Here is a 24,914-nt window from a genome sequence, read left to right as displayed (position 1 = left end):
CAAAGATAGAGATCTTGCATCAAACAAGACAGAGAGCCTTCCTGTTAATCTGAGTATCAAAGAAGAAAAAAAGGTTTTAAGTAATGCAGTAAAACTTAAATACTGTAAAAAATAATGGCTTTTGCTACATTAGCAATGAATGTTTCTTTCTACAGTTTTTAAAACCCAATAGTTGCCAAAAAATATTATTCTCGTTCATAGTATGATCATTTATTTCTTCATTCCGGAAATATTTATCAATTTTAAACAAACACTGCTCACTGCTAGAGAGGGAAAAAAAATCTGCAAAATATCATTAGTTGACTCTTTTCGTTGAAGCTGGAATTAAAAGATATTTATTACATTGGAAAGTCAGGTTTATTCTTTGTGGCTGAGACTGATCAATATGACTGTAGGTGAGAAATACATAAAGAGTAAAACAAAAAAATCCGTTTAAACTAAGAAAATGTCACATATGTAATCTCACAAGAATATGAACTTCAGTTCAGCTTTTATTTTTATGCTGCTTAATTTTATATACATTACACGTATCATACATACATACTTGTTATACAAAAATTTATACAAAAATCCAAGTAATTTAATATCTTAAAAAGGGAGAGGGACATACTGCATTTGATTTCTGGTACTATCGTGTTTAAATACTTTTAAACTCAGATTTCAAGGAGACAACAAATCGAAAGCCATTAATTTTTCAGAAAGACATGTTCACATAAATTCATTATTCAAGTATATTTTTATTGAAACAATAAACCATCTGACTGGTTGCAAAGACAAGCTGAATAAGCCATGATGTTGAGCAAAAGCAGAGCTTTCTCTCTGTGCTTTCATCAGCCTAGAATCAGCTTCTAACATATGAGATGCAGGGCACAACCGTGATTTCTATCCTGACAGTATTAAATGCCATATCATAGGGCTGACAATGCACACCCTGTACGGCTTGTCTACAGAGTCTCATTAAAAATATAATACTAGAGGGGGCTTCCCTGGTGGCGCAGTGGCTGAGAGTCTGCCTGCCCATGCAGGGGACACAGGTTCGTGCCCCGGTCCGGGAGGATCCCACATGCCGCGGAGTGGCTGGGCCCGTGAGCCATGGCCGCTGAGCCTGCGCGTCCGGAGCCTGTGCTCCGCAACTGGAGAGGCCACAGCGGTGAGAGGCCCGCATACCGCAAAAAAAAAAAAAAAAAATATATATATATATATATATACATATATATATATATAAAAATAATACTAGAAAGAATAATAACAATAATTAGAAATTTTACTTTCCCTAATTTCTTTTTTACTCAACTTGAAAAACAGTACATCATTTTCATTGTCCTTGGCAACTTGACATCATACCTGAAGGAGTAATTTAAACATCCTATGGACAAAATACATAAGCTTCTAAAAGATGTTGGTATTGTTTAATTAATTCAGTTATAATTTCGTTCTACAGTTATCAATCACAGCAAATATAAAGAATTTAAAACAATATTCCTCACCAAAGTATTAACATGTTTTTAAAAATTGAACTGTTGAGGCATAAAAACATTATGCGATTTGCCCAAGGTCATGAAAGGAATGAGGGGCAGAGGAAGGAGCATTTTTTTTTCCTAACTGAAGTGTCTGTACTAAACTCTAGGTTATGCCACCTTGCAAAACTAGCTCAGTGCAAGAGATACAGAAACTAGATGCATTATTTAGGAATGTTTGTTTAACCTCCATTGCTGTTATTAATAAACTTAACTTTAAGAATCTATGTTTATGATACATTATTAGGAAATTATAAAAAGAACCATGATCATTTTCTGAATAATTAGGCATGTAACGAGTTACTGTTTAAATCTGACACAATGGATTGCAGAAACAAAATTGACAATACAGTGTTAAACGAGTTCAGTGAAAGATGCTTATTAACACGGTGTTTTAAAAAATACTAACTATAGAACCCACAAAATTTTGAAGACAGTCCTACAGACATAAACATATTAACATAAATGTATTAAAGAGTCTTCTAGTTGATCTTTTGTTTGTTATGAAAACGTTCTAGCAAAGCACTCATAATGTTTCCGGGTATTCTTTGGTGCTTATCAATCAAAGCTTGAACAGCATCCTTCGTCTATCAAGAAAACAAAAGAAAGGCCGTTATTCTTTTAGTTCTCAATGTAGATATGTAGTTAGTAAGGATTTTAATATACTATTACTTATGAGAAGTCTTCCCTAACTTAGCACCCATCGCTACTCAGAATAAATGATCTCCTTCTCAGCATGCCCATAGCATATTTCTTTTTTTTTTAATGTAATACTGTTTATTTAACTTCAAAACCCTTTCAGCATTCTAAACATACAAAAAAGTAGCAGAACGTTGCAAACTGTGTTTAGTACAGAAGGTTCTTGAACTTTCATTGATGCAGTGGTTCTTCCCTGTGCATAGCATATTTCTTATACTTACTTTATTACACTTGAATTACAGATACTGTCTGCATGGCAACTTTCTACACCAGGTTGTAAGCTCCTTAAAATACATCTTAGCATTTCTCCAGCACTGAGCACAGCAATGCCTTGCACATAATAAACACTAAAAAGAACTGAAGGGAAAAAAATCAGAAGAAAAATGTAGTAGGAAATTTTCTGGTAGGCAAATGGAATTTTTCACTCCTTTTCACCCATTAATAAATTTTTATGTATTTGTCTTTCATGACCATACACACCAATCGCATCAGGCAACGCGACAGGAAAAAGTGAGGAAAACTACGAACGAGCAGATATGCTTTAGTTCTTTACCCCAATTTCTAGATAATTTAATAGGAATTTAAATTAAGTCATAGCAATGGAAAAGTCAATTAGGATATATCAAGAAATCTTCTAAAACTATTCGTTCCCATTAAATTCATGACAAATTTCAACAATTTTTAATTTATTGTTTTTAATTTATTTTATTGAAGTATAGTTGATTTACAATAACAATTTTTACTTTAAATCAGTTTGTGGCTCTCTAAAAAAGCTTTTTCTGCGTGCACATAGTACAGGTAGGCACACCCGTACACACTTCTTTTCAGATGCTAACCTTTAGTAAGCCTTCTTTTTACAAATCTTGGACCTTCATTTATTTTTAAATATAATTAAGAAACCCTGGCCCAAAGATGTATTTTAAAAATATGCCTCTCTAATGCACAAGTTTTCACATCTGTGAGGTGAGAACAATTTCATACACTTACGATAAGGATTACGTGAAACTGAAGCCATGTCTTCAGGCACTGAGCACAGCGACTGACACACAGGTTGTGCTCTGTGCCATATATTTTTCGAATTCTATTCACTCACTCAGAAAATACTAGATGCTTCGGAAGCTATAACGTTAGTGAAACAAGTCTCTAATCTCAAGGAGCTCATAAGAAGCATAATCAAGGACAAAGTAGTTAGAATGTAGGCTCATTTGTGAGCTGTATCATCTGAGATGTGAAAAGAACACATCTGAAGTTCATCGGTGGCCGGTGGCCAGGGAAGTTTCCGTGGACGGGGTACTGTTTGGTCTGGGTCTCCCCCGGCCTGTGAGATTTCAATAGCAGTGAAGAAAGCAGCAAGAGCGAAAAGACCACAAGAAAACAGTTAAGCGACACGGAGAGCTGGCATTTCAGGTATGTGTTCATTTGCTGGGCACTATAAGGCTTTACAGGTAGGTTTCAATTAAATCACGAAGGGAGTTAAATACCAAGTGAAAAAGTAGAGACTTTGTTTGGTATGACTTGATGTATCAAGGAAGAACTCCTGGGTGGAGAAATATGAGGTCTGTGCATTAAGAAAATACAGCTCTCGCAAAGATCACTAATGACCCCCTTGTGTCACTAAATCCTACGGACATTCTTTTCATCTGACGTGACCATTGATCCTGCTTCTGGAACTCACACCCCTGGAGGAAAAGCTAGGTTTTCAGGACGCTCCCTTTCAACCGCCTTTTGCAGATTTACACTCCCCAAATCAAGCACTGACTATTCCTCCAAGGCTCAGTAAGCTTTCCACAGCGTAAATTACCATCCATTTGCTGCCGACTCCCAGATTTATATCTCCAGCCGCCCAGCCTCGGATAGGAATGTTCAATATGACTTCCCTTGAATGTTTTAAAGGCACCTCAAACTCAACATGCTTCAGCAAATGGCCATGAATCCAGCCCAGTAACCCAAACCTGGGAATCATCCTTAACAATTCCTGCTTCTCATTCATCGAGAATAAGAATCCATAGGTGGCATCCGTTAGCTCACCTCCCGGTACCACTCAAATCTACCCACTTCTCCCCACCTTCCTTCCACCTTAATAGGACATGTATATTATATATACCTGTACATATAAATAAATCTGTACTTAACGTATGTGTGGATGTGTGTATGCAGAATGCAGAGAGAGAGGCAAAGAGACAGATGGAAACAGAACAGATCTCTTTGAGACTGAGAGAGCTTTAAGGCCGTATCCCAAGTGCCCGCTGCAGCATGAGCACAGTGTATCTTAATTTAGATTTAGCGTCTACAAAATGAATCTTCTCCACAGTCGAATGTCTGAACAGTCTAGCTCCCATTTCTTAAATGAGGTTTCATTTCTACATTAATCTAGATGTTAGTAATTTTGAATTTGCGATAATCCAGGGATCATTATGCTACAGTTTATGCTTATATTGTAAACAATGGAGATTGGAAGTTCAGGCAATGTATCCACAAAAGGAAAATTTCAAGTATTCTTTATTTCAAGTTTACTTTAGTTCAGCAATGACAACTTACCATCAGAAATATGGATATGGCAACTATATATTTAAGGAAATTCCCTCAAGAAATTTTACTAAACTATGCTTTCGTAGACAACTTCTGTTACTTTAAATACTGATAATAAAGTACATAAAGTAACTGGAGACAGTAACTGAGGTATTTCAATGATTCAGGAAGGCCTCTTCTTTTTACCAGTTTGAATTGGTAAATATATAAATATATATTTTAACATCTAAAATATCTAACTCTACCAGTGCCATGAATATATTTCTCACTCATGAAAAATCAAGTCCCGGGAATATATATATATTCTCCTTAACTGAGAAAAATAAGGGAACAGGATTCACTTAATTTTAGACCTGGACGAAACCTCTGAGATATCTATTTTAATCTCCCCATTCTACAGTTGAGGACTCTGAGACTCAGGGAGGAACATACCATTTACCCAACCTGACTCTGCTGCCTGGTGGGAGAGTTAGGGTTAGGACTCAGATCCCTAAACTTCCAGGCCAGTTTCTCTTCCCTCTCTCTCCACTACCTTGTATCTTAACCATAAAAATGGACGGTATTTGTAAAAAAGTGTTCCTAACTTGCTCTGACCCAATTAAATCCTAATAGTTAGGTGGGAAAAACCTTTTTAAAGAACAAAACAGAGTTCAGCTCTGCTAAAGGAGAATGCATTTGTCAGGGAGCTGCGGAGATGTGGTACAGGAACAATAAAGTGTGTGGGCAGAAGCAACATGACAGGCTGAGGGCTGAGCCCTGGTGTCATCTAAAGTCACCACCGTGAGGCATCACCTGGGGATGGGAGAAGTGCTGTGCACAGAGCCTGCCCGGACCGGGAAACCAGTGTTGGAGGGGTTTCCTTTCAGGAAAAGGATTGCTACACGCTCTGAGTGAACTCACTTAACCAGTTAGTAGAATACCTAGCAGGAGGTACATTTTCTCAGAATGAAGCTCACAGACAAGGAACATAATGTATCATTAATGTTACCTTTGTCAAGCTCATCTGATGTGACATTCTAGCTGCCTCAGCTGGGCATCCTTTCCTAAGTGCCAGACCTTGCTGAGCCCTGGGCATTACGGTTGCTCGTCTGCTCGGCCTCTTCTGGGCCATCCCTGTGGAAAGGATCCAGTCCTGCCCCGTTAACGCCCAGTGTGGCTGTGTGCCTGCCTCGGCCAGTGTCACTGTGGGTGAACGGCTACTTCCAATGGCCTCTCCTAAACAAAATCTGCTATTCACGGGCCGAAAAATAGAGTTCCCACTTACTTTTCCAGTTTCATCTCAACCAAATGCTCGCTACCCACTCAGCTAGTGAGTCCCCCAGTTTATTCCAGAGCTGTTATTAGCTGCTATTCCAGGAAAAACCAGGAGCTGGCTTTGGTCAGATGAGACTGGGCAAAGCTCTCTGAAACAAAGTTAAATAGACCTCTTTATTGCGGGGCTTCTTAGAACCTTCACGATGTTCACATGCTTTGCGAAATTCCTGAAGGCGAATTTATTAGGCACCCTTCCCAACCTCACTCTCCTAGTCCTATCGGGCTGCTCTACACTGTTGGTGTGTGCAGTCAACTTTCCTACCACTGTTCCTCTGTTGGAACTCTTCCCTCCTGCCCCAAGTCCGCATGTCCAAGTTCCGTCCGTCTTTCAAGACCTACCACAAATGCCCTCAATTCTAGGAAGCGTTTCCTATTTTTTGCCTCACAAAGCAGTCTCCTTCCCTTTTGAGCTTCTCCTGGTTTCACTCAAACTTGGCCTCCCTACTGCTTCTAGTGATCCTTCTAAAAGCAAACCTACTACATCAGTCATCTGCTTTCAGCAGCTACCCCTGGCTTTCAAGAAACAAAATCAAGGATGTGCCTTCGTGGTCCAGACACTCCTATGTTTCCAGCCTCATTGTCTATACTCTCTATCCCTTTAGCTACCCCAGACCACCCTCAACTCCCTGAAGACTTTACGCCAGTTCGTGCTGCCATCCTTTCATACGCTGTTTCCTCTACCTCTCTACTCTTCACCCAGCGAATCCCTTTTCGCCTTTCAAAACTGAATTCAAGCATCACTTCCTTCAAGGAGGCATCCCTGGTTTAATTTAGATGTCTTTCCTTTGTGTTTCCATAATACCCTAAAACAGCAGGTCTCAACCAGGGGAGATCTTGTCTCCCAGGGGATAATGGCAACGTCTAGAGATGTTTTTTTATTGTCACAGTGAGTGAGGGATAGCGATGAGATGCTGCCAGCATCTGGTGAGTAAACACCCTATGGTGCACAGAACAACCGCACAACAAAATACCAATAGTGCCCAGGTTGAGAAATCGCGCCGCAAGCACACCATCGTGCGAACGCATCGCCTTAAAAGCATCGATTTAGTTATTTACCTGCCACACTGGGCCACAAGTTCCTAGAGTAACAGCAGTAGCCAGCAGTCATGGAACACCTACTAGATGGCAGACACTGCTCTCAATGACGGATGTCCTCAATCGCATGTGACCCCCAGGGGTAACTCTGTGAGTGGGCTCCGTTCTCTCCCCTGCTCCCCTGCCCGAGCAAACAAACAGCGGCACTAGAACAATCTGACTTCACAACCCACACTCTTAAACATGATTCCATTTTCCTCCCAAGGTATTTCTACCAGACAAAAGCAATTTCTTTTCATGGAGGTCAAAGCTTTCTTCTTCTGAATATCACTTAATGAAACCTTTTAATTAATGGTGCCAAGAACTTTAACCTCAACACAACTGGCATTTTAGAAAGAACGGTTCTTTGTTGGGGGCGGGGCGGGTGTCCTGTGCACTATAGAATGTTTACCAGCATCCCCGGCCTCTACCCACTGGACACCAACAGCACGACCTCCTCCCGAGTCTCATCCGTGGTGACAATAAAGTGTCTCCAGACATTGCCAGATGTCCCCTGGGGGAAAAATCACCACTGATCCAGAACATGCTTGTAGAATTATTAATTTTTAAAATAAAACCTGAAATTACAAATATGTCCTAAAACTAAGAAAGAAAGAATAATTTACCTTTTCAGCTAGTTCTTCTGCCGTGATCTTTGGATCGTATGGAATGGGGTCACCTAAATAGGTGCGTAACTTCACTGGAAAACCTCCATACATTGGGGCAAACGGATAGCGGAACTTCTCATACAGCCACCTAAATAACCCTGTTTTAAAGAAAACAAAATCATTTTAATTGGCTAAATATTCTGAGCATGTAACTGTAAACTTTCAAATTAATTATGTAAGACTTAGAGGATGGAGGCAAACAGGATCACCTCCTGGCAATTAATACAATACTTTTTTAAAAGATGAGCTTTTCATTGATCGTAGCAAATGTACCACACTAATGCAAGATGTGAATAACAGAAGAAACTGGGGAGTGGTGAGGTTTGTGGGTACTCTCTATGCCCTCTGCTCAATTTCTCTGTAAACATAAAAATGCTCAAAAAAATAAGGTCTATTAATTAGGGGGGAAAGATGAGATTTTAAAAATGTAAGAATTTAAAAAGGTAAACTAATTACTATTATTGAAAAACACAGCATAAAGATTGCAACAAAAAGCTAGAAGCTAAAAAGTCTAGAGACTCACAAATACCTGAGTTACACAAACAAAAGAAAAAATGAAAGCATAAAATAAATTCAAGTAAACATGAGACTAAAATGCACCAATAAACTAAGTAAAGACTAAAAACATTACTGTAAACTAGGAAAAAGAATTGTTAATGCTAATGACCAAACATGAAATTTAGCAAGATTAAAAGTGGTAATAATGTAACATAAACTGACAGACTAAGACTAAGTTTAAAAAAAAAGAATCCAAAACATGACAAGCAACATGGAATACATAATTAAGAACTGCTGTGAGGGCTTCCCTGGCGGCGCAGTGGTTGAGAGTCCGCCTGCCGATGCAGGGGACGTGGGTTCGTGTCCCGGTCCGGGAAGATCCCACATGCCGCAGAGCGGCTGGGCCCGTAAGCCATGGCCGCTGAGCCTGCGCGTCCGGAGCCTGTGCTCCGCAGTGGGAGAGGCCACAACGGTGAGAGGCCCGCGTACCGCAAAAAAAAAAAAAAAAAAAAAAAAAGAATTGTACTGAAAGTTTAAAACACTTTATATATGGAAACACAGAATATACCATAAGACCCAAAGTAATACTCAAAAAAATATACCACTACACACCAACTTTTGAGATATCCAACTTTTAAAGTAAAAAAAGCAGTCAAAAAGAACTTTTTTTTTTTTTTTTTTTTGCGGTACGCGGGTCTCTCACTGCTGTGGCCTCCCCTGTTGCAGAGCACAGGCTCCGGACGTGCAGGCCCAGCGGCCATGGCTCACGGGCCCAGCCGCTCCGCGGCATGTGGGATCCTCCCGGACCGGGGCACGAACCCGCATCCCCTGCATCAGCAGGTGGACTCTCAACCACTGCGCCACCACGGAAACCCAGTCAAAAAGAATTTTAAAACCACTTTACAATTAAAGAAACAAAATTAGGAATAATTTCTGGTATGCAACTTAAATTCTAAAGAAATGATCTGAGAGAAAATTAGAAGGATTAATTACACAACAAAAGTTAAACATCACATCAATCTGCCTTTCCATTCCAAATTTGAAGAAAAAGAACTAAAAAAAACATAATGGAATATCAACAATATACCAACACAGACATAAAAGGAACAACAGAAGTTTAAGGTTTTCAGGATGGGATTTGTATGTGGGTGGGAACACTAACAATATAGCACTAGGGATAAAACATAATCAATCAAATATAATATATAAACCATAGGGTACAAAGCAAACTATAAAACTAAAAAAAAAAAAAAAAGAGACTTTGCAAAGAGAAAGCACATTGAATTGTTATCACTCTTATAGCTAGGTTCAAAGCTTACTTTGTTATCAATAAAGTAAAGGTAGGCAAAGAGAACTTTTCAATGTAAACCTATCATGGTTCAAAAAAAAAAAAACAAGAGGTAACCGAAATAAATTAAAGCAAAAGATATCTCCTTAGGTTGTTAATCTTAATTCAATATTTTCTTGTCTAAGAACCTGCTGTATAGCACAGGGAACTCTACTCAATATTCTGTAATGACCTATGTGGGAAAAGAATCTAAAAAAGAGTGGATCTATGTATATGTATAACTGATTCACTTTGCTGTGCACCTGAAACTAACACAACATTGTAAAGCAACTATACTCCAATAGAAATTAATTTCTTAAAATTTAAAAGAGATTTATGCAAACATATATATATATATATATATATATATATATATATACTTTTTTCAGGATAAATAGACTTTCAAATTCTGCCCCCCCCAATTTTTTTTACTGCCATCCATTTTTACAGCTGTCACTTCCTCAGGAATGAGTTAGGAAGACAGTCTTTATTTACAAATAAGTACATTTGTTTTAAACCTCAGCAACATGGTTTAACACAGTAAATTAGAAAATTCACTCCGTAATTTTAAAAAGCCCATGATAAATAAGCCTCAGTATATACGTGAGACTCTTAACAAAAATCTAACATCTAGAGCCGCCATTACTTAGAACCAGTTATCATTTAGAGTTTAAAGAGAAAAACATCTAAATAGTATATGCGTTTTCTAAAGTAATAATTCAAAAAGTTTTCCTGTAGTGTTCAAAAGCCCAAATATTTAAAATATTACATTCTAAATATTACATTATAATTAGAAAAACCATATGAATCAGAACTTACTTGTTCCTCCGAGGGATCTAAATCCTTCTCGAATATTTTGTGTAAACATAGGAATAATGGGCTAAAGAGAGAATTTGAATTAAAAAGTAAATACGTCAATCCATTTGATGTCTCTAATGCAAACTTTTGAGGGCCTGTTTAAGTTACAAAACCAAGGCATTTTAAAAATAAAGGTATACTGTTATCACCAGTGTGATTTATCAGACTAAAATTAACATGATCATTTGTAGAAAAATATAAATTGGAAACACTACCTTCTAGTGGTAATACATAATATTTCATTTACCGACTTTCCTATCATTCCACATGAACTCTTGAAACTCAAAATTAAGATTAAAGTGATCATTAATTTCATTAAGGAAAATGAATGTGATAATTAAACTGGTTTCAGTGGGCTACTGAAGAAAAAGTTTCAAAACAGAAATTCTCTCTATGGAGAAACTTACATATGTTCAAATGACAAGTTTTAGCAAGATGCTGTCATGGAATTAGTGAAACACCATTTTTTTGTGAGCTTATTAAATCTAATAATGTTCAACATCAATGAAAAGTAAGTATAATACTCAACACCAAAAAAAAAGAAAAAAAAGGAAAAACATATACATAAAAGAACTCTTTCTATCATTATTTTGGAGGATGTCTGCTCAAAAGTTCATGGTTTTTATTTTTCCATGAATATTATTGGTTAAATATGATTTTTTTTAAATGGAGACCTTATCTAAATGTCATGAAACAATGGATCAAGTAGCAAAGGATCATGTAAGGAAGTTACATCACGGCGAAACTGAAGTAGATAAAAAATTGAATAAAACACTTTAAAAAGGTACACAAAATATACTGAATTAAATGATGTTTTAGAACAGATAAAACTGGAAGGGGGGGCGAGGATCATTTTACTTACAGTCTACTATCAGCATTTGTTAATACAGAATTACTTGCCTGAGTGAGCAGGGTTTGAAACATTTAAATAAGCTGACATTTAAAAAGCCATGCCTTTTCAGCTTTGGAAAGCAGTCAAATCTGGTGGACTAAAGGAAAGAGTCTACAGGCACAGCTTTCTTCATAAAACATACTCCCTTTCAATCACCTAACTGATCATTTATTTATTATCTCTCTCCCCTCACGAGAAGCAAGACCCCCCATAGCAGAGACTTGGTTTCGTTCACTGCTGGAAACACCTAGAACAGTGCCTGGAATAAAGCAGGTACTGAAAGACAGTGTGACAGGTGAACTAAAGAAGGAATGAATCAACAGGACAGAGAGAAAATGCTTCTAAGGAATTAGCTTGTATTCTCTGAATACAAAGGGTAGGAAACAGGCAGCAGCAATTTTAAAACCAGAAAAGCCGGGTAAGGAAGAAGCAGTCCAATGAATAATTTAAAATCTGATGGAGTTAATTCACAAAGCTAACACCTAAGACAAAGTAGACTGACTCTTTTGTAAAAAAATTCAGATTATGATTTTCCTAAAACCACCACTAGTTTTGTAGAATAAAGTGATGGTTGGAATCCTAATGTTTTAAATACTTCTACAATGTCTTTAGAGTTGAGAACTTAAGATGCCCAGGAAGGAACAGAAAGCTTTCAGCTCATATATACACAACTTTGCCTTCTCTGATCAGTGCTGCTAGGTTTTTGTCTACTGACTGGCATGAACCCCGAAGTTAGTATTGAAGGATGCACTTTATAAAGACTCTTCAGGTATATATATATCATCCTTTAAATGGCTAACTCTCCAGAAGCTGGGCATTTCTAGAAGATACTAAACAGGAGAAGGCTTACCCTACAAACTCAGTATTCCAGGCTATACCCTGGTTTCTAAATTTACATTCAAGCTTGCAGCCTTACAGCTGCAAGCATTACCTTATTACAACTTCATACTGTAGTTGGTTCCTTTGTTTGCGCACACTTTGTATAACAAGGTAGTTGCATAAGTAACCTAGAATCAAATTGATTACATGTATACATGTATCTCTGTACATGTATGTACACGTGTGTGAAGAGGTAGAGAATGTGTATTTTGTTAAAACTATTCTTGGGGAATAGAGCGTGGCCTTGGAGTCTTAACTTTGCCACAAAAATTTAAGTGGGAACCATTGGACAGGTCACTAAACCTGTTTCTTCATGTATGAAATGACAATAATAATAATTATCCCATCTCAAGGTTTTTATAGATTGAGATAATACATATAAACAATTTTATTGAAACGAACGCTATTTTCTTTTACATCTGTTATTTGTTTTCCAATTAGAGTGAATGGGCTCATTTTTTCCCCAAATTATTTAGCTACGAAATTACCTAAAAATTCTTAGCAAAGTCAGAATTCTCAGGAATTCACAAAATAAGAGTGATTTAGATTATATCAAAAAGCCTGTAACTTGCAGACGAGCCTTAAATATTTTCTGCCAATATTTTGTGAATTTCTGTTGATGACCTAGATTTTCACTTGAATTTCCGTTCCTCTGTTTCAATTTAAATGTGGTTAGTCTTGTAACAACAGTCGTAACTTTTTATTCAAAGTTTATGATAATTCTGTGAGACCTAAGAAGGGCTTTTTCAAATAAGCTGCTGGTGCCATTTACAACTGTATCCACATGTGACTGAAAGGCTTCCCTCGCGGATCTGCAAGGCCCTCTAATCTTGGGGTTGGCGGACTCACTGTGAAGTGTACCAGCTGCCTGCAGTCCTGAACTGTAAGCTCTGCTTCTGACTTGCTGTGTGACAGGGTCCCTCCATCCCTTCATCTCTGTGTGCCTGAGTCTCCTCATCTGTAACATTGGAATAATTACATATGTCACCTACTTACTGTACAGGGGTACCAACATAAAGCCTTTAAAAGTGCTAAGAAAGGTTAGGGTGGTACAAGATTTATCAGTGATGCAGTGCTATTTTGTAAATCAGCAACGTTAAAGATTTTTGTTTATTAACTTGTAAAAGGCTGTTTATTAAATTTTCTCAAGTTTTGTATAAAAAACCTTAAATTATCTAGGTTATCGGGTTTTTTTTTTGGCTGTGTTGGGTCTTCGTTGCTGCGCATGGGCTTTCTCTAGTTGCAGCGAGCGGGGGCTACTCTTCGTTGTGGTGCGTGGGCTTCTCATTGCGGGGCTTCTCTTGTGGAGCACGGGCTCTAGGCACATAGGCTTCAGTAGTTGTGGCACGTGGGCCCAGCAGTTATGGCTCATGGGCTCTAGAGTGCAGGCTCAGTAGTTGTGGTGCACGGGCTTAGTTGTTCAGCAGCATGTGGGATCTTCCTGGACCAGGGCTAGAACCCGTGTCCCCTTTATTGGCAGGTGGATTCTTAACCACTGTGCTACCAGGGAAGCTCTATCTAGGTTATCTTAATTAATTATCTAGAAACTCAGGGATTGATAAAAGGGCTTCTTTCTCTATATAATTTTTTCTTTCAAGACTTCTTCCAGGCAATGGTCCTTAAAACTGTAACTTAAGGATGAGGAATTAGAATTCCATGATCAACCTATGTGATTCCAAATCTATTTTTGTCACTTTTACCTTAAACCTTGGAAGAAATAGTTCTCTCAAAATACAAACCTGAAGACTGAACTATCTTTAAGTTTTTAGCTGTTATCATTGCTTTAATATACATTTACACTGATTATCCTTAATTTCGGAACAACTGTGCATATATCATCTTATATTCTACATTATTCATAAAGTCTAAGGTTTTGTTTTCTACCTTAGTACATAAGACTTTTTGGAAAATAAAATGGGCTATAAATTAATTTTCTGTATCATTAATACTATTAACATAGACTTAAATTCAAAAGACTCCTTTCTTGTAGTATTTAAAAAATCAATTCAACAAATGCAGAGAGCCTACTAAGTGCTAGTCATTGTACTAGGAATTCAGAATATAAAAGGTGGCTTTGTCCTAAGGGAGTTTATAATCTACTATAGGACAGTAGTGTTTAAATTTTTATGTTGTCCATTATTAAACACTTGGACAAGTACATTAACTTATACCAAGATCACATTGTTAAAGCACTATAGCAATAACTTACTTCTAGGAATTACATATACAAATATGTACAGAGAATAGAGCTCAATGTATTTTATTTTATTGTAACTCTGCAATTAAAAAATAAACGGAAAATGTCCATTCTTCTTCAAATGTTGCTTTTGGGTTAGAAGGAGTCATCCATAATCCTTTCCTTTTTAATCAAAAGTCTGTATCTGCAAGATGAACAGGCAAGCTAAGGGTGCAGACTGGTGTCTATATGACAGCAGTGGAAACACACACACAAAAAACAGAAATGTGAAAACATTAGCAGCAGTCCCTAACTAATTGGCCTGGAAAAAGAAAACCACCTTGTCAAGTGCCATGATTTCTTTTTCTGATAGACAATCTATAATGAAAACAAACAGAAAACAAAGAAGAAACATTCCATAAGTAATAAATGTTTCATAGGATAAAGTACAATACAGAGACCAAAAAGCTTAGATATACTTTCCAAAGCAAAAAAAACAAGATGGCATTCAGATTTTCCAGTTTACTAAGTAGAATAATTACGGCGAATCCCAGAAGAACACTTAATTTTATTGACAAATTCGTTCTTTTAAAAAGATCTAAATTCCACCAATATCTCTTTCTCATCTTTCTTCATACTATTAGAGAGCTGATCACATTTGCTGATGAAAAATGGTAGAAACCATATATTATTTGAGCTCTATTGTTATATAAATTGGTCACAAATGCAAGAGTTACAATGAAACCAACCAATAGCCATCACTGAAACATGCCAACTCAGTTGAACCAAAGGATTAAAATACACAGAGTTGGATTGATTATACTTATGAAAAAAAGTATAAGTGAAGGAATACAAAAAATTTCATAAATCTGATTAAAAGAAGCTGGATTTTGAAGCATAAAATAAAGCCTTGCTAGATATTTGCAGATTTCCAGGTTGAATTTTTTTATAAAGATGGCTTCCCACGCACAAGGAATATTTCTCTATTGTTATCTTAGAGTTACAGACACTAATTTTTAAAGTAGTGCAATGACAGTATCTAAATTCTGATATACTCTTAAGCTATTTAAGCATTTATTTTAAAGTAGACACAGCTTTCCTTTAATAATCAGTTTTATACAACTCACCACTTTTGCATCAATTGCAACCTGAGCGAAGCCTTTACGATTACCCCACACGATGTTGTAGGTCTCATCGCTAATCAGGGCTTCCCGAACACCACCTGGTGAGATAGCTAACAAGTGACCACTCCGCAGAATTTCAACACATTTTTCTCTTGGTCCATGTATAGCACAAAATACATCAAGTAATAAACTAAACCCTGTAAGAAACATTAGCATGAAGATATATCTTAAGTACTTCTTGTCCAATTCTTCAAGAGCAAAAATCTTCACAACCTACATAATGTACTATCTATACTTAAATCAGTAAATTCTTTTTTTTACTTTTTTTAAACCAACAACAACTCTTAAGGTTAACACAAGATTAATATTGCTGGTAAATTAATAGCTATGTCTCGCTGATTACTTTCTCAGTGATCACCTACTACTCTGGCTACATATTCAAATTCTTAATTAAAACTCATGGGACTTCCCCTGGTGGTCCAGTGGTTAAGACTCCATGCTTCCACTGCAGGGGGCACGGGTTCGATCCCTTGTTGGGGAACTAAGATCCCACATGCCGTGCTGTGTGGCGGCCAAAAAAAAAAAAAAAAAAACACCTGGGAAAATAGGGATTCTTATTCCCATTTTACAGATGAGGAAAGTTGACTCAGAGAGTTAAGAAGCTTGCTCCAAGTCACACACCTAGCAAAGGGCAGGGCAGAGATTCCGGTCCAGGTATGTCTAGTCCAAAGCTCCTTCCACTGCATCTCATGGCCAAACACTGTCTACAGCATTTATTAGAGCAATCAGAAAGGACATCCCATCATCAATCACACATCTAATCTTCCATTAACCCTATAAGAAAGAGAATCACTCAAGAGAATGTGAGTCTGACTGCTCTAGCTCTACCAAAATTGGCAAGCCACAGTTAAATCTATTGAAATTAAAAGTTAGATACTGCTAATTCCACAATAAAAATTTTTTAAATCAACAATAATAGCAATATCATTAAGAGTTTTTAATAAAGTGAGTGATTGGCTCAGGAACAATTAATTCCAGTCTTAATATTATACAGTTTTTCAAATTATAGCTATTTATGGATGAAAGAAATAATCCTATCAGTAATTAAATATTTTAACCAAATCCTAAGCTGGAAATTTAGAGGACTGGTGTTTGTATACATTATCCCTTGAGACTGGGAAATATGGGGATGGAGAGTGAAAACTGTGCAGAATAACCCAACTTCTCATAGGTTTAAGGATATGAAGCAAGATTATCAATATTATTGAGAAGAAATAATTCTCATCCTATACTATGTTAAAAGTTCACTGATTTCACTAGATGTATTCTCATAATAAACGAATAAACAGGGGAGGTTTAATAAATTACAAGATCATAAAGGGGGAAATTTTTAAGTCAAATGCTAAATAAAAAGATTCACATTTATTATTTATAAAAAGAAAGAAAAGTAAGCAACCTAATGTTCCATAAGAGAAAACTAGTTAATATTTTAGTCATATATTTAAATTGTTATTTATAAAACATGGGAAAATGTTAATGCTACATTAAGTTTTTTAAAAAAGAACAAAACAGTTTGCATAGCCTGAAGATGTGCAAATTAAAAATGAAGCAAAATAGGGCTTCCCTGGTGGCGCAGTGGTTGAGAATCTGCCTGCCAATGCAGGGGACACGTGTTCGAGCCCCAGTCCGGGAAGATCCCACATGCCGCGGAGCAACTAGGCCCGTGAGCCACAACTACTGAGCCTGCACGTCTGGAGCTTGTGCTCCGCAACAGGAGAGGCCGCGATAGTGAGAGGCCCGCGCACCGCGATGAAGAGTGGCCCCGGCTTGCCGCAACTAGAGAAAGCCCTCGCACAGAAACGAAGACACAACACAGCCAAAACTAAATAAATTAATTAATTTTTTAAAAAATGAAGCAAAATAAATCAAAATGATAACTGGATATATGTTAGGGGGTAGGACCATATAATGATGTTTTTCTTTCCTCTAGTTTCCAAGCTTATTATAAAGTGATCATATTACTGTCTAAAGAAATACCTTTTATAGCCAATTTAGTTTATACACAAAGTACAAATGGCTTTTTAGTGACACAAGGATGCTGGAAACATTAACCATGTCTATGAAAGGCACTAAGAGAACTGTTATTTCATTCACTGTCTCGTGTTTATCTGGTTGATGGGTGGCTTTTGCTTTTACAATTCCAGAGAACATACCATAAACTTTCTTGGCTTGTTTCTGGTGACTTCCTGACAGAAGAAAATAAGATTTAATCTTAATGAGTTTACTTTAGAATGATTTTTTTAAAAACTCTTATCATGTTTGAAACCATTCAGTTTATTAATCTTTTTAAAAAGGTACAAAGCCTTTAATGAATATGAATATTTTAAAAAATGTAGTCCTCAGTCTTAAGAGTTATAATTCTACCAAGCAAGTCAAGTATGATAAAAGACATAATAGGCTCTTTAGGTTAGGATCTCTGAGGCAATATTATATGATTATATAAAGACAAAATATATCCTGGCTAACTTATTTTAACTTTGATTTGCTATCAAACTGACAGTAATCAAACACTAATTACTATAAAATTAAACTCCCAGATCAATATCTCATAGAAAAATTCACCATATGAAAAATCAACTACCTCCTATACCAAAATACAAATTAATTGTTTGGCAAAAGTTACAATTAACTTCAAAAAATAATGACTACCTGTTAATAGAGAAAGAAATTAGATAACATTTTTGGCCACAATGTTTTTATATTTAGGTATATTACCTAAAACAGATACTAAACTCAAAGACATACAGACTGTCACATAATTTGATCATGTTAATTAAACATTTTTATATCACCAGCTACAGTGAAAGTTTACCTGGAATTTTAAAAACAAAGTGATCAGCTACTACCCGGCAAGTTCTGCCTTTATGGATAAAAATTTTAGCCATGAAGTAGTAAAAATCGATGGGAATAGCTCCATGATAAAAAATGATCAGTGCTGGCCCTTCTTCTGGTATTTTTTCCATCCCATGAACTTCATAACCTGTTAGAAAGACAAAATACAGATACTTAAAATGTATTTAATATTAGTTTATTTATACTAAAGGATGGTTACTAACTCAGACACTCAGTCTTTCTTTCGGGAGCACAAGCCCCCCTGTGTCCATCCACTTTCCCCTTCCCTCCCTCCCTGAACATATCGGTCCTACAGCGGTTGGGTGGGCCGGCGTGCAGTAGGTGCCTGGGTGAAGGGTGGCCTGTGGTGGGTGCTGGAGCCCAGGCAGGGCGAGGAGGGCATCCATACAGGGTGGCCCGGGATGGCGAGTCAAAACCCAAACGGTCACGAGAGCCCACACACAGGAGAGGAGCCTAGAAAGGGTGCTGGGGCCCGGGCGGGCAAAGGAGGGGAGCCACGTGGCATGAGGATGGGGGTCAGAACCCGAGTGGAGCAGGGTGGTGTCCCTGAGTGGCAGGGGACGGTGGCAGTGATGGGAGACTCATCAAATCAGTTTACATATTAAGGATAATGTCAGCCTGGTTTCTCACTGTTGGAGAAGGTTAACAGTCGCAAATACAGAAAAGGAGAAAACTAAAATCAACTCTGCAGCCGTAAGAGAACCTCACTCCCACCCTAAGAAGGAGAAGAAGCAGCACGTTAGAAAGCTGAGGTCGCTCTCTCAGCCGCGCGGGAGGGAGGGCGGGCAGGTGCCACAAAAGTGGGAGAGGAGAAAACAACCAAAATGTTAACAAACACTTAAAGACCGAATGTGGGCGAGCGCTAGGTGTTGGATCCCCGGGAACCCAGAGACAAACAAGAGTCTGCACCCACTCCCCAGCCTCACGCAGGCCTCAGCGCGTATGCACGAGAAAACCAGGGGCAGGGCAGGCCAGAGACTCACGAGAGACCCTGCTAAAGATTCAGAGAACAAAATCCCCCTCGCTTCCCGGAAGCTTCTCTTGTAAAAGCAAAACCTGGCCCAGGGAGAAGCGCAGGAAAGCCTTCCACCGCTTCTAAGAACCGGTACTTGCCAAAGGTATCTGACGCGGGCAGGGACAGAGTTCCACTCCCCACCGTCCTCTACCACTGAAGGAATAAACTACTTGGTAATATTTCAAATGGGCTCAAGAGAATGTTTTTAAAAACTAAATGTAATGATATTTCAAGATTCTGTATGTGTCTATACTTTTAACATTTCTTCCCAATTACCGAATTCTAATTCAAATAATTCAATTTACTTAGAACAGTCACTGAAGTTGTCTGACGTTATCCAAAGGATCGATTGTCCCATCAGATAAATTTTCCAAGAAATAAAGAATACTTCTTTCAGGGATTCTATACAGCATATTCCTGAGGTTCTCTCTTGTTTTCCAGAATACTTTTTTTTTAAAAAAAAAGAATTGAGAAATAATTGTTACTTAATACCAGGTCACCTGATTGAAAGTAGAAAAATTCAATGAATCAATTCATTATTGACAAAAACTAGAGTTTACCATCGTGCCACTAAACATTAAGCCCCAATATTCAACTGTGTCACTCGTAAAGCGTGGATGTGGTCATACCGCCCCTCGCTATAAAAGCACCAGCAGATAATCACTCTGGTCAACGTCAAGGCCTTTTAGGTCCCAATTACCGATCAAGTGATGTCAGATTCTTTCGGTGTCACGTGGACTCAGGGCGCCTCCCTCCTCTGTGCTGCTCACGTGACCGTCTCTAAAGGAGCACTTCCTGTCCCATGTTTCCCTGTCGAGCAAAAGCAGAAATCCTGGGGCACGTTACCTGCTCCTCGCTCAGACTCTGTATTCCCCTGGTCACCAGCTTCTGTGCGTTTTACCTCCAAAAACTCTTAAATCTATCACTCCCTCTTCCCAGTGTTGGTTTTGAAGTGTGGCCCCGTCCTCTCCTGCCTACAGAACCCCAGTCCTGGGGATCTGATGGGCAACAGCAGCTCAGAGAACGCAATCGGGAACGCAGCTACCGCCACCATCCGTCCATCCGCTGTCCAGGGACGGGGAGCCTCCGTATGCACATTTTATGCACATTTCGAGTGGTCTGGGCCCCTTCAATGAAAACAGCCCTACTCTTGTGACGATTGCGGTTCTCTTATTTGATGCCAAGAGATGCGCATTTATTTACCTCCCCTGCTCTGTCCCCTGAGCCTAAGCACTCTCCAGATTCTTTGGCGAGGATCTGAAGGTCACGGGGAGCTCAGGTAGCCTCATCTATCTCCAAAGCAATTATTTATTATGTAAATGAGTTACTGCCTACTGGCTTTAGACATCAGCATCATGAATCCAGATAAGGATGATCTTCTCCTAAGAGATAGATCCTTTCTAAATTTGTCACCAAAAATCCATTTTCAAGGCTATACGCCTACACACTATGGTAAAATAACAATACCATCCTTTTGAGTCTTCCTCCGGAAAGCACACAGAGGCAAACTACCTATAAAATAAAGTCAAACTCCTGAGCATAGCATTCAAGAGCCTTTAAAGCCTCATTTGTCTACTTCTCCAGGTTCATCCTTCCGCATACATCTCACCCATGAATGATTCATCCTTCTGGTCCTGAATATACCCTGCATTTTATTCAGTACTGAGGTGTGCGCATGTTTTAACCTAGGTAGTTTCCTATTAGGACTACAGTAATGAATCTCAGTTTTTCCATTCAACAACGTATCTTGGACATCTATTTGATATACACATGTAGCGATTTTTTAAATGATTTTTTTAATGGCTGTAAAGTATTCCATAATGAATTCCTATCACAGTTCATTTAGCCATTTTCCTATTTAGGGACCACTGGATTGTTTCCAATTTTTCAAATATTGGTTGCAATGAACCTTCATTTATATGCATCCTTGTGCACTGAATGTGTGAATTTATCACTAGACTGGATGCTAAGAGAGGTAACTGTTGATCATGTGGTACACGCCCATTTTAAATTATAACAGAAACTACCAAATCATCCTCCTGACTGGCTACACTGCGGTACTTTCTCACAGGTACTGAGTGAGAGTTCCCATCTCCACATTCTCATCCTTTAAGGTCAACAAACTTTAATTATTTGCCAATCCTCTGAGTAAAAACGCTATCTCAGTGCAGTTTTAATGTGCACTTTCCTAATTACTAGTGGGCTTATGAATCTGTTATAATTATTGGCATTTATATTTAGGCCATTTTTAGACCACACGCTTAGACCACTTTTAAGTTGGATTTCTTTTCTTACTAATTTATTATTTTCTAAGCCGTGTTGTAAATGACTTGTGGTGATCTGCCCCATATTTTCATGTGTCTTTTAGTTCTGTCTTTTTTGAACAGTCTTTGTTTTTTTGCATCTTCTTTAAGACCTTCCGTAGTTGGAGATCATCAAATATTTTCCTATATCTTTTCCTGCTGATCTGGAATACCACTTTTATCATTTACTAAATTCACATTTCTGACTTTTTAATCTGTTTGATCTGTTTGTGATGATCCTTTCCCTGTACCAACGCCGTAATTTTAATCATTATAAATGCTAATGGTTTTGATACGATAGGGGAAAACTTCCTCTTTTGTTTTTTCAAATTTGTCTTGGTTATTCTTGTTTGCCCTTTCATATGAATTTTAGACGTTTGATGAAAACGTGTTAGAAGTCTACTGAATTGGTAAAGGAACTGGGAGTGTGGGCTGTAGAGCAACATCTCTACTACGCTGAGACTCTCTATCCACTTCACCTTTTCTGAATTCCATTTGTAAAGTATACAGTTTCTCCATAAAGCTTTTACGTGTTTTTTGGTTAGATCTAGTCTCAAGTAGCATTTTTCCTTTCCATTTTAAAAATGATTATTGGTGGTATATGAGTAGTTACTAATTTTGTGTTTATCATATGCCCATTTCCCTTGCTAACTAATCTTATTAGTACTGATAGGTGGATTCACTTGGCTTTCAGGCATCTCTTCTTTTCTCGTCTCTGTACTTATTTCTAGGAGCTCCAGGACAATGTTAAATAGTAGTGGCGAGAGCCTCCTTGTTCTGGTCCCTACTTATGGGGCTCGCTTTAATACTTCTCCACTTCTCCAATGTGGATCATCTTTGTTGAAGATTCCTGGTACATTCCCTTTATTGAAGTAGTACCTTTTAGTCTTTGCTTCCTAAGATTTTTTTTTATTATAACTATTGAATTTTATAAAACTACATTCTATGAGACTGACCTGCAAATCTCCTTTTTGTGTTCCCCTTAGTTTCAATAGCAAAGTTCTGCTAGCTTTGTAAAATAAACTGTGTAGCTCCACATTTTTTCCTACACTCTCAAACACAGATGGGCATTATCTTGTTCCTTAAAAGTTTAGTGTAACTTGTGGGCTCTCGGCCCTTTGTGAAGGCAGGAGGACAGACTTTGACCACTGTTCCAATTTATTTCATGATTACTGGTCTGTTCTGTTTCTCTCTCCTTCTTGAACCAATTTGGATCATTTCTCTTTTCCTGCAAAACTGTCTATTTAATTTTTAAACAAAATGGTGTGAAATAGTTACTCAATTTCTTTCCCACTCATTCTTCAAAGCCTTGTTCAAAAGTTACTTTCTCCATGAATAGTGCTTTCACTTTTGTCCCATAGAAACAAAAATGAACATTTATGGAGCATTCACCTGACAGGCACTGTATTGGATCCATAATAACTATCTCATTTGGTCCTCACAGAATCCCTGCACTGATGAGAAAACCCAAGTAAGAAAAGCCCATGTAACTTACTCAAGGTCACACAGTGGTACGGCCAGGACGCAAGCCCACATGTGTCTGACTCCACGGCCTGTGCCCTTCCCCACACCACACCTCCTACTAGAGGTGTGCCCGTGCTAATCTGCACCTGTGATTTTCAAATGCTGGTTGCCATCCCCCATTGAGTTATGCAATCACTTTAGTCAGTTATAGTCAGCATTTTTCTTTTTAAATAAGAGAGAGTAGAATAGAAACTAGAGCAGATCGCATGAAGACAGTATATACACTTTTGATGAAATAGTATATACCTGTATGTATATACTGGGTGGCAAAATGCATTTCTTGCTAGCAATAAGAATCAAAACTTTGATAGCCTAAAAATATACCTTGAAAATACTAGGAACCTTGAACATAGTAGGTGTGTGAAGTTGAACTTAATAGTGACCAAGAAACAAGTGATGTATTTTAGTGCTTTCCAAATTATTGGAGAAAGATGCTCTGTAATGGTGATAGCTAACATTTGTTGAACTTTTATTATGTAATAAAAATTATTCTAAGTACTTTACATCAAGGCGCAGTGAATCCTTCCAACAACCCATTTTACAGAAGAGGGAAATGAAGTCCAGAAAAGTTAAGTATCTTGTTTGAAGAGAAGGGTTATTTACATAGTCTTAAAGGAGTTCTCCCAAGACATCTATCAATTACAAAGTAAAAAATAGCAACTTTGTGGTGGAGAAACCTAACAGACACCTCCTTAACCACGTGATCAAAGTCACCATCACCAATAATAAAACATGTCAACATCATGAACCTCGGATACCATGTGCTGAGAAGGACCCACCATCAGAGGGATTCTTATCAAAAATGCACAACTTCAATCAATTTATGGAAAACATCAGATCTAAATTAAGAGACAGTCTACAAAATCACTGAGCAGTACTCTTCAGAAGTCTGAAGGTCATAAAAGACTAAAAAACCCTCAGAGATTGGAGGAGACGTGACAACCAAATGCAGGATGGGATCCTGGTAAAAGGACACTGGCAGGGAAACTGGTAAGATGTGAATAAAATCTGTAGTTTGGTTGATAGTATTATACCACTGTTAATCTGATAACTATACAAACGGTTATGTAAGATGTTAACATTAGGGGAAGCTGAGTGAAAAATAGGAACTCTGCACTATTTTTGCAACTTTTCTGTAATTCTAAATTTTTTTTAAATGAAGTTTAAAAAAATCCTAATTGTTGCAAAAGGAAGGGAGGAGGAGGAAGACGGAGAAGGGAGGGGAGAAGAAATCAGGTAACCTGTCCAAGGTCCCCCCGCGGTGACTGGCAGGGCCTCCTTCGAACTCAGGAGTCGGACCCAGGAGTCCTTCCCTGGGGGAAAGACAGAGGAGGGGAAAGGAAACTCTTACCCAACTGAAGGACAGCGGGAATGTTCTCCTGAAATCCCAATTTAATTTTCCCATAAAAAACTCTACTACATATGGTTTAATTTATAGAACGCTTTTACTGAATAAAATATGTCCATTTCTTTAAAAATTAATAGTAAAATGTGAAGTAAAAAAGTCAAAATTTTTATAGTTTAAAGGCTGTAAGCAACTTGAGGGTAGGGGCTTCACTGACAGACTACCTAGAAATGCAGGTATCTAAGAAATACCAAATTCA

At 37.9% G+C, this 24,914-nt stretch overlaps 1 protein-coding gene across 9 annotated transcripts in view; it reads right to left on the bottom strand.

Moving 5' to 3' along the window:
- Positions 1-473: 473 nt before the first annotated feature.
- TMEM68 (transmembrane protein 68) overlaps positions 474-24,914 on the bottom strand; it is a 34,900-nt gene continuing 10,459 nt past the window's right edge. For 6 of the 9 annotated variants that reach the window (XM_089899157.1, XM_022556779.3, XM_089899153.1 and 3 more), the window contains 6 exons: positions 18,428-18,595; positions 17,769-17,801; positions 15,559-15,752; positions 10,446-10,506; positions 7,760-7,899; positions 474-2,104 (listed from right to left, as the gene is read on the bottom strand). In XM_089899157.1, the coding sequence (XP_089755283.1) occupies positions 2,000-2,104; positions 7,760-7,899; positions 10,446-10,506; positions 15,559-15,752; positions 17,769-17,801; positions 18,428-18,595 (701 nt within the window). In that variant the 3' untranslated portion in view covers positions 474-1,999. Of the gene's footprint in view, positions 2,105-7,759; positions 7,900-10,445; positions 13,214-15,558; positions 15,753-17,768; positions 17,802-18,427; positions 18,596-24,914 lie in introns of those variants that run through there. The other 3 variants (XM_089899156.1, XM_022556782.2, XM_089899155.1) reach the window with 3 other exon arrangements.

This window comes from Delphinapterus leucas, chromosome 17 (assembly GCF_059928025.1).
Source record: "Delphinapterus leucas isolate spDelLeu-1000000601 "Yukka" chromosome 17, BTC_Dleu_Yukka2, whole genome shotgun sequence".
In the NCBI taxonomy this organism is placed as follows: Eukaryota; Metazoa; Chordata; class Mammalia; order Artiodactyla; family Monodontidae; genus Delphinapterus; species Delphinapterus leucas.
Note: the sequence above shows the minus strand (reverse complement) of the source record. Positions and strands in the feature narration are given on the sequence as shown.